This window comes from Acanthaster planci, linkage group LG18, assembly GCF_054643075.1.
Source record: "Acanthaster planci isolate LZ-2023a linkage group LG18, COTS_SCS, whole genome shotgun sequence".
In the NCBI taxonomy this organism is placed as follows: Eukaryota; Metazoa; Echinodermata; class Asteroidea; order Valvatida; family Acanthasteridae; genus Acanthaster; species Acanthaster planci.
The window spans coordinates 2874417-2884449 of record NC_141794.1 but is presented as its reverse complement, the minus strand read 5'-3'; the positions used below and the strand labels follow the sequence as shown (position 1 = coordinate 2884449).

At 44.6% G+C, this 10033-nt stretch overlaps 2 protein-coding genes across 3 annotated transcripts; one reads left to right on the top strand and one right to left on the bottom strand.

Moving 5' to 3' along the window:
* Positions 1-131: 131 nt before the first annotated feature.
* LOC110980769 (uncharacterized) lies at positions 132-1874 on the bottom strand. Its single transcript, XM_022237731.2, has 2 exons — positions 860-1874; positions 132-571 (listed from the first exon to the last, which is right to left on the bottom strand). Exon 2 carries the CDS (start codon positions 555-557, stop codon positions 132-134), a length of 426 nt encoding a protein of 141 aa, XP_022093423.1. The 5' UTR covers positions 558-571; positions 860-1874.
* A 582-nt stretch (positions 1875-2456) lies between these two features.
* On the top strand, positions 2457-9801 carry LOC110979710 (transmembrane protein 179B-like). 2 transcript variants are annotated; one of them, XM_022235753.2, is made up of 5 exons: positions 2457-2790; positions 5122-5306; positions 7217-7360; positions 8004-8082; positions 9142-9801. In XM_022235753.2, exons 1-5 carry the CDS (start codon positions 2689-2691, stop codon positions 9277-9279), a joined length of 648 nt encoding a protein of 215 aa, XP_022091445.2. In that variant the 5' UTR covers positions 2457-2688; the 3' UTR covers positions 9280-9801. The 2 variants fall into 2 exon arrangements, with proteins under 2 accessions (XP_022091445.2, XP_087004604.1); XM_087148478.1 differs by lacking the exon at positions 2457-2790 and adding an exon at positions 4415-4718.
* The last annotated feature ends 232 nt before the right edge of the window (positions 9802-10033 follow it).

Below are 10033 nucleotides of genomic sequence, written 5' to 3'. Positions count from 1 at the left end.
ATGTAAGGCTCTGAATGTGCAGTACCAAACTTCAAGGTACAATATAATTCAAACGTCGACAGGTTACAATTGCTGTAAACAGTTTTTTCTGATTGAGTGTTACTTTTCACAAATAAATGTAAAGAACCCAACTATGCTACGACCCTTCTCCCGAGAATATAAGTCTTGCAGTTCTGTTCTAGGGTGAGAATATCCTGGTATATTTCGGCAGAGATGTAGCCGAGGAAGCTGTCGACCTCCGGGTACAGGTCCCTGATCGTCGTCAACCGCGCCAAGACCCGCAGGAGCTTCCAGTCGGGCAGCGGATAGGACAGGGCGGTCTGCCGGTAGCGGTTGGACAGTAAGATGAGCTGACCGTGCACCGGCTGCGGGCGCAGGTTGTCCAGCGTGATCTGCGTCCGGGCGCTGGCCGCGTCGTCGCAGGGATAGCTGCTGCGCTCGGAGAGGGTGACGGCGTCTGCCGCCCTCCCCGACAGCGACGGGGCGGCCAGGTGTACAAACCACCCCCACGTCAAAACCGTCGCCATGACGCCGAGGCTCACTTTTGAATGACCCATAGTTGCTGGAGTCCCTGGAATCAAAGTGTAAAGTTATTTTCAGTGCCCCTACCGAAAAAAAAGATATTGTACGACACGGCCTTTGATAGTCACGATACAAGAACTAACTGCGACCGAGATCTTGAGACCAATGTTCCCTCTCACATGACTTCGTCCATCGATCTCGACGCGCTACCCAGTCGGTATATGGAGAGTAGTAAGTGAACGATGCAAAATATTTCACGGCACAGTCGTCGGGGAAAATTTTAGATAAGCCTGAAATGTATTAGGCGGTTTCGTGAAAATATTTATTTTCCACTCACCCAATTGCCAACTGTGATGTCTTTCTCAGATGTTCAGTAGAGATGCGTTTAATACTGCCGGGACATCCAACCCGAGAGTAAAGGTTTCAGCCGGGAGTTTACGCCCAACTGGAGCAGCATTTCAGAATTCCAACCCTTTTAAGTCACCAAGTTTATTTCGTAATTCCAATTAAGTATCGAATAACAAAGACCCAAGACCGATCACAATATAGGCATCGATTAGAGCAGACCAGATTACAGTCCTCGCATACTGCAAATTCATGTGATTCAAAAGGAACAAATCTTGCTGGGGGGGGTTAGCTTTGGTTTTCTGCTGCCGACCTTATAAATCGAGCCGAAACAGTGGTAGCTTTTACAGTGGTATCATTTTCCCTGTCTGTTGAAATACTGTGTTTGTTCGTTTCGAACGATTCGCTGGTTGCTTGAGTTGTTTCAAGTAAGCACTCGATAAAAGTCGGTAATCGATAAAGACGTAATCGAATCCGCGCTTTTCATTTTATGAGATGGAGAGAGCGATGGAATATTTGAGGTAATTTTCTTTTTCGGGGTCCCCATTCCATTGCGGGTTTCTATTTTTAAAATTTATCTTCCTTCTTCAAACATTTATTGTGTTTAGGCCTCAATTATTAAATATTGCTCCAGTACTCGATTCCATACCTTATATCTTTCAGAATTACCGAAGAGCACAAAGCTTTGGGTCTATTTGTGAGCCTCTGTGGCCTGCTGGTAAAAACATATGCAGTCATACATTGCCATCGTAGCAGCTGCTGTTGCGCATACGTTTCAGAAAATATTGACCAAACAATACTTACATAAATCCCCGTCATCTGATTGGTGGGTTGTTGATCACTTGTCATTGACTTACTTGCTCTATTCAACGGTACTCTTTGAATAGTACTTCATTTTGTTTGAACTGTTTTGGCCCCAATTCATCTATCCCATTAAAAAGGGGGGGGGACAATATGGGGATGGAAACCAGTCTAACCTTGCGCGGGTACTATACGGGTGGCGCTTCGGAATCTCTTTGGCAAATGATGAGGAATTTTAATAAGTGAGCGGGACCTATTTCTTCTCCTAACACACGAGGCTTCATGCGGGTACCGTTTAAAAAAATAAGGAATGTTTCACATTCGTACAACGGCTTGAATAATTCTATGAAGTGACAATACAATTCCAAGAGGCAAATCTGAATGGGACGGAACATGACATTTTGATTGTTTCATAGCGGTTATTTTCCTTTTCGGCCTCATCAGTGTAAACGAATGGGTCCAGACATTAAAGACGACCGTTCCTTTCTTTTTTGGAAATATAGTCGATTGCCACCGTTAAATTAAACGCAGCATAAACAGCAACATGTTACAGAGAACTTATTGCTGATGAATGGGCTGATAAACCGAAACCGAAACTGAAATTGCGGGTTAACTTCTGGTTCCATCGTCTCAAGTAAACGGCGATCGATGCATGTAACTCTATGTGCAGTGCATGTGCAGTGGGCGTGGTTTAAACTGAAGTGACTTTGGGGTCAAGTATTACGCTCAGAGTCCACGTTAAGGCGTGGCATGGCATAGACTCATCTGCACGTAGCTTTGTTCTGCATGCACACGCAGCAACATGTTCTGTAGGCCTTTGTGTAGTGTACGATGCAGGGGGACGACGAGCAGTCCAAACGGCTGAGAGAGAATTGTTTCAGTGCCCGGGTACAGTGACCGTGGTATTACGGCAAAACGAGCCTGACTTCTTTTAGCCGGCCACTCCAGAGATATTACATGCCCAAGACGATATAACCTTGTTTCATCACTGGTCTGTCGTGATCCCTAAGCTGAAGAGTGATGCCTGCCACAGCGACCATCGTCAACATCGTGGAGGTCGCCGTTCTGTTGGTGGCTTTCGGATGTGGAATGGCGGCATCCATAATGATTGGGGTAACTTCGGTAAGTGTTTGGCTAGCAGGAGGAATTGGTGGCGTGGATTGGTCGTGATGAGTTGGGGCTGGGGGTGGAGTATGACCGATGAGGGTGAAGAGGGGCAGGAAATCACGTGACACCACTACGATTGGTGTCCCGAAGACACCCTTAATTAATAAAATTCGCCACCATGGAATCTGACGGTGCATTTTCATGCCCCTTTGCTTCCACTCATCCGCATGAAAACTGTAGAGTTTAATTTTATGGGGCAGCACGCACATCCGGGAGTTTAAAAAAACTGGGTAGCAACCACACCGCGCCTATGAAAATAACTGGAATGAGCGCGCGCGTAAGTACTGATCAAAGAAAAGATTATAAGTCACTGGTCTTCATTTTAATGGAAATCAATGGTGTAACCCGATCCTGGGACTGGCTGGTGCGCGCGTACGTCGCTGTTTTCACTTGCGCGGCGCGCGGTACCTGCCATTTTGCAAGAATTCCTGATGTCCGCACTGCCCCATTGAATGAACACAAAATGGAACAACACAGAAAACAAGGAATTGAGTCTAGGTTTTATTATACAGCCGCGGGAGAGGGAGTTTTACAATTCGGCTGAGTGTTTCAACCTTCTGCTGACAAATAGCTCGAACAATTATTAACACTGAGTGCATCACTAACGGGCCAATTACAAACTTCAGTGGAAAAAGGGACAGAGTGATTCTCCGAGAAGGTAAGGCAAAATAGGCCTAAATAGTAATCAATATTAAATTTCAGCAATTTGTGTAAGCTAAGATTGAAACAATGTGTACGCGGTATGAATGACTTCAATTCAAAGCTGTGGCGTAAAGTTTTGCTGCAAACTGGAGGGATGGGGAAAGACTTGTCGGGCCCAAAAAGAAACCCTGAAAACGGGGGGGCACTATCATATAGAGGCCTTTGGCCGTCGCTCATTTTGAGTATGACGCTGGCAACGTTTTCCATGTGAGTATAGTCCAATTCTGTGGGCGCAGGTTCTTCCGCAAAAGCGGCACTTGGGAAGGTATCCTCCCTGCTGGTAGCTGGTAGGGTCGGTCCTGCTGGCTAGGCGGCGACTGCGCTCAAGGCTTTCGGTCTGCAGTCGGTTTTCCACTTCCCTTGAGTTGGTAATTCGGCGTCGCCACTCTGAGCGGTTATTGGCAGCAGCCTCCCATGTGGCAGAGTCAATATTGCCGGCTAAAGGGTGGCGTTTGATACGGTCTCTGTAGCGCAGCTTTGGCCTGCTAACTCCTCTTCTGACTTCCTACAGCTCACCGTAGAGAACGGCTTTCGGGAGTCTAACGTCATCCATCCGGATGACGTGTCCGGTCAACCGCTGTTGACTATTTGTAGTGGTTCGACGCTGTCGGCACGTCTGCGGATTTCAGCGTTGGGGATCTCATCTTTCCAGCTGATGTGCAACAGTTGTCTTAGGTGCGCCATCTGTAGGTTTCGAATGAGTAGAGGAGGCAGCTCAGGACAACAGCTCGATAAACTATGCATTTGTTGGCGAGTCGGATACCCGGACGTTTCCACACACGTGTTTGGGGTTTTCCGAACGTAGTGGATGCAGAGCTGACTCTCTTCTCCATTTCTTTATCAAGACTGTTGTTGTAAAAAACACTGTGCTGCCAAGGTAGGTAAAATGCTTCACAACCTCGAGACGTTTGTTGTTCAGCATAATCTTTAGATCTGGTACATTTAAGCCCGGAGCTGGTTGGAACAGAACCTCTGTTTTGGTTACGTTGATGGTAAGACCAAGGCTGCTGGCTGCTGTATTGAATGTGTCCAGCATACATTGCAGTTCTGCCTCTGAGTGTGAGACGCTGGCTGAGTCATCAGCTTAAAGGAGTAGGCCTAATCTGGCACAGACGGTCCTGGTTTTAGTTGCAGCCTTAGCCGCCTCAGATTGAACAGCTCACTATCACTGCGGGTTGTAGGTTAGTCTTGGTTCCAAGACGTTACTATCTGCAGCTGTAATGAACGCTTTAGCGCAGTAAATCTTGTCAATCAACAGAGGGCGCTATGTGACGGACGAGGTCTGTATTTGTTACTAGTATGCGCACAATAATCTTGCATAATCGGCTGTCACATAGCGCCCTCTGATAAATCGACAGCACACATACATATATATAGAGGTCAATGTTCATGAGATTGATGTACATCTGTAATATGTATTCAAATTGGCATATTTTAAGTCTTTTAAAAATTGTTTTTCCTCTTTCTGCGTCTCAGTCAGTGTTCCAAAAACTGGTTCGCTTTCTGTTGACAACCGTCTTGGTCACATGACGACGTCGATGGCAGCTGTTTTTATTTTTTTTCTCAATCTCATTTTCGCTGCAGACTCAGATGGGCGGCTGTGTTCTCAAGGCTTCCGTCACTCTATTCGACCCCACACATTTTACACTCTCATACTCTAGCCAATCCCGTTGCCAGTTCTGTCTGGCGGCGCAGGTGATTGGTATCCTGCTGGCGCTGGTGTTCATCGCGTATCGGATCCAGGTCATCTGCCGGGGAAAGTTGGAAATGTAAGAATGTCAAAAAGTACAAAAAAGGGAACAAGCAAAACTCTGTGTCGAGAACTGCACTCACAACGCACAATACCACTTAACACTTGTTTGCAGAGAGTAATAAGGCAGCACCCCGTAGTTAGGAGAAGCCGCCATGCAGATAGCAAAAATGGGAATATTCCAAACTGCAATTAATTTTCGGGAAGAAAACACTCCCGAAAATGGGAAGATATAGAGACATTTCACGTAAATATCAGACATATTTGTCAACGTTACAAGAAAAAATACTTTGTAGGATGAAAGGACCCGGGGTGCAAGTAAACAACATAGCCTTTTCAAATCCATACATCGCCCGTTGCCATGGAACAGCTCGTTTAGTGTTGTCCAGACATTTTAGGCCGACTTAGGGTTCTTCAAAGCTGGATTTTAGCTTATGTTTTAAAAGTCCACCCAACCAAAGTGCAAGAATATTTGACACATCCACTTATTTCGCTTTGAAGTATCAGCCTTGCCTCTACTCATGGAGGAAGGACACAGGAAGAGTTACAACTCTGGCACATCAAAGTACTCGATGATCATCGCCGCCCAGTAAGACGAACAATAGTAAACATTCCAAAAATTCCTGAATACTGCCTGCAGCCTAGCCAGAAAAGCGGGGCCAGTAATATCGTAGGAATATTTGTAGTGTTTTCTTTGCAATTATAACTAAAACCTATCGCAGTGACCAGGAAATAGAAAGAATGAATATCTAACATTAGATTCACTTTTACTGTCGTGAATAATTTCATGAAAGAGTTTGATGCACTTTTCCATTATCCATTCAATGTTTAAATTTCGTTTTGTCACTCCAAAACATCAGTTTTTAAAGTCTTTGTACGAATTTGGCTAAGACTACTATAGGACAGTTAAGTTCATAGATGACAAAGTGCGCTGTTTCATCACAGGGAGCGATCATGAGATCTCATAAAATACCTTTTTATGTAAATACCGCAATGAAAATGATCAAAATAAAACACAATATCTTATTTAAAAAATTGGCTATTTATTACCAAATTAAGTTCAGAAAAAAAGCGTTCGATAAGGGCTATAAAACTGCACATGAACACAGCCTGCACACGGGTACACAGCCTAATACAAGCAACTGCGCAAGCATTAAATTTGAAGTTGTTGTCAGGTCATACCAAGCACCATCGATGGCATAAATATTCAACTTCCTATTATACCCAGCAAGATATGGGATGGAGGGGGTACCCCCTCCCCACATGTCCAATCCCTATACACACTCTGGACTATTGTTACCTAACACATCCCCCTAGATGTCTGTAAAGAATTCCCGAGATTCCGATCAAACAATGACCAACGGAAAGGCGGTGGGGGTGGGGGGGTTCTCTCCGTCCCATTGCTTGCTTCATATGCAAAGCGGGGCCCATGGTCATGAAACAGGTGGTGCGTAGCAAGCCTCCGCTGAGCTCGGGCTATGAACATATCAGACATGTCAGAAAGCGGTAATTGGCCAGGTGTTATACTATAGCCCGGGCAGTTCAAACCTCTTTTGCGTCCTTCCTCCATGCTCTGCTTGAGTGGCGACTATGCTTTTTAAAGAAGCTGGGGCCAATTTCATAGAGCTGCTTAAGCACAAAATCTGCTTAAGCGGGAAAAAACGTTACTTAATAAATAAAGGTTACCAGCTCAAACTCTATCTGATTGTCATGCTAACCAAAAAACATCTAAATACAATCTCAAAACAATATACATCACATGAAGTTAATTGGCTGGTTACCTGATTTATCAAGTAAGGTTTTTCGCGCTTAAGCAAATTTTGTGCTTAAGCAGCTCTATGAAATTACTGTCTTTAGTGGATTTGGTCTGCACTTCAATTTAACAACCCCCGGGTATTTAAATCTCATTTCCTGCCGATCTCGATCCAGCCAAGCGTTCGGCCGGTTCGTTGCCACCATTGTCTTTGGTGTCATGACCTTCCTCGTCCTTGTGGAGGCGTGTCTGGTGACGGTCGGGCTGAAGACATTTTGCAATAATCTGCTGGACTTGGAAGGCGCTGTTTGGCCCGATACGTGAGTATCACCTCACGACAGTCTTTATGTATGACCATCTTTCACAGAGAAAGTGTGGTGTCTGTAGTATCTGTCATCCATCATCCACTGCATTCCCGAAGACTGGATACCAGACGTTTTGGGCATTTTTCATGATATTGTGGTCGTGTTAAAATATTCTAAATAACGGAACACTTTATATAAAAGCTTTTTTATCAAAGACCTAAGACACACATTCTTGACTTGAAGGTAATTATTTGCTTTTTGAGGTTGTAGATTTGAATCACTTACATGTGAATCTTTCAGCTTTCTTTTATCTTTTAACCCTGACGTGCAAAGTCTGGTATCTAATACGGCCACGTGCGTCATCAATGTGTATAGCGCTTTGATGCCCCATTTGGTTTTGCTGGTCAAGAGCACAATGTAGTTCACATCATGACTTTTTTGATACCGTGCACGATATGGGGCCGATGGGTACCCCCCCGCCTTATGTCCAATCCCTATACACACTCAAGACTATTGTTACCTAACACACACCCCAGAAGTCTGTAAAGAATTCCTGAGATTCCGACCAATCAATGACCATCACAAAGGCGCGGGGGGGGGGTTCTCTCCGTCCCATATCTTGCGCCATATGCCTTTTTTCATCTTTCTAATTTTACAGGTGTGCCGGGTTTCAGGGAGGTATTGATTGGCAAAGTATCGACGGTTCGGCGTTTTATTATAATCTCACTACAGCTGAGGTGAGATTCGTTCTGCATCGCGTGTCCTTCCTGTCGTAGATTAATCAACAACGCTCAACAGTTTAAGACCGAAAAACTATGAAAGTGATCTCATATGACTTTGTTTTTATTTATTGACTGTTGGGTCGGGTTTTTGCTGATTAGATTGTAACTGACATTATTGGATCAAATAATTAATTGAGGCGCTACAATCGCAGTGTTATATTCAAGATTAATGAAAAAAAACCGAAAAACACAAGTCTGGATTTGTGGTTATCGTCCTGTTTATTTGCTGAAGTCCTCGGTTCCTTTGCCCAACTGAGAGTGCAGTGCACCCGAGTACATGTACTTTTGCACAGTCATGAAAAAGACAAAAACAAAAAACAAACGAAATTTGATCTGTTTTGGCGAGGATTCAGCCACTTCGCTTTCCTGTTGTATGTGCGTGCATTTTGATCAGTCAAACAAAATAGTCACGTGGCCCCAGCGTTCAGCTCATTAAGGGGACCCGGACACCCAGACTCAGAGCTGTATACTTGTACATGTGTATACGTCTGCATAGGGAGTTGCAACATGAGTGTGTCAATTGTTGGAACCAAAATGCTTGTTTATGCGTCAGTGTGTATGGACAACAAGCACGATAGCTCAAAATGATACTCCACTGCACACAATGAACTGCCATTTTGGGTTCCAAAGTCTGCAGTTGTTGTTGTTTTTGTTTTAATGGCGCTTTCAGCAACTCAGGCTATTTGCGCCAATAACTGTAAGTTTATTCATACACTTTAATAATCAGCATCACATTACGGAGTTAGGACGAAGGTCCAGTTTTAGAGGCAGGAGGAAACCGGAGTACCCGGAGAAAACCTACGAGAGCGAGTATGGACTGGAAACCAAATGCACTTAAAGCCTGCGTCAAGCCGGGACTCGAACCCGGGCCTCATTGGTGCAAAGCGAGGAAATTAAGAACCGCTACGCTAACTCGATCCCCCAAGTCTGCAGTTGGCTCTAACTTTTCGCTTTATATCCTCTGAAAAGCTCTCGCTATATCACACCCGCTTTCCTTTTTTCTTTGATTCACAGGCCGCGTCTTGGATTTCCCTATTGTGTTGGCTTTGTCTGACGGGAATCTCCTTGGTAACAAGTTTCTGCCTCAACAGGGGCATCGGGGGTCTTGCCCGGGCTCAGCACACTGCACGAGCCAAGCCAGTCGTAACTTAGAGAATCGTAGAATAGTACAGATGAGACTTTTAAAAAATCGGGTCGTACCTCACTTTACAGCCCTACAACACATTCTGTGAATACAAAAGTGTTTATGTAGATGGTATTGTATAGATTCTGGACAATTCTATGGACCTTTTTGACCATCATTTTGTATAGGCGGCTAAGGTTTGCAGAAAGTTAAACCTTGATAAATTGGCACTCTATGGATTATTCCTCTAGTTTTGTACTAATAACGGCCAGCCATAGTTTGGGCAACCATCGGTGGGCAAAATTTTATATTTGAAGTCGGCAAATACAGGTGTGTAGACGAATCAATGGCACTGCACTCCCGCCGGCGCACATTCTTAAATTTCAGAGCGTGTGCGCTTTTTAAGTCCCGACACCTTATTGGTGGATGGTACCCACGTGGCAACACATTAATGCGAGCGCGACACCACAAAGGAATGGCTGTTTATTAAAGGAAAGTATGTAAGTAAGAGGTGAAGCGAGTGAATAAAAAAACGGTGTTTGTGAAAGGAAGATTTATGGGGTACCCTATAAGGGGAATTTGTCAGTGGTTCGAACAATTCTATGAAGCGATGACTGATCAAAAATGTTAAATTTCAAGAGTGGAATGGAGCATGCATTTTTGTTGTTTCTTAGACTCGGAGCTCATTTCCATTTCAGGCCCTCCGGTATAAGCGAAGGGGTCCACGCATGAAAAAGGACTATCCCTTCTCTTTTTTTAACAATTAACAGCGTGACGGCGATG

Excerpts from the sequence above, each read along its gene's own strand:
- LOC110980769 (XM_022237731.2), bottom strand. The coding sequence starts at position 557 with ATGGGTCATTCAAAAGTGAGCCTCGGCGTCATGGCGACGGTTTTGACG.
- LOC110979710 (XM_022235753.2), top strand. The coding sequence starts at position 2,689 with ATGCCTGCCACAGCGACCATCGTCAACATCGTGGAGGTCGCCGTTCTG. Across the intron at positions 7,361-8,003 it reads GGCGCTGTTTGGCCCGATAC|GTGTGCCGGGTTTCAGGGAG; the intron begins GTGAGTATCACC and ends CTAATTTTACAG. Across the intron at positions 8,083-9,141 it reads ATAATCTCACTACAGCTGAG|GCCGCGTCTTGGATTTCCCT; the intron begins GTGAGATTCGTT and ends TTTGATTCACAG.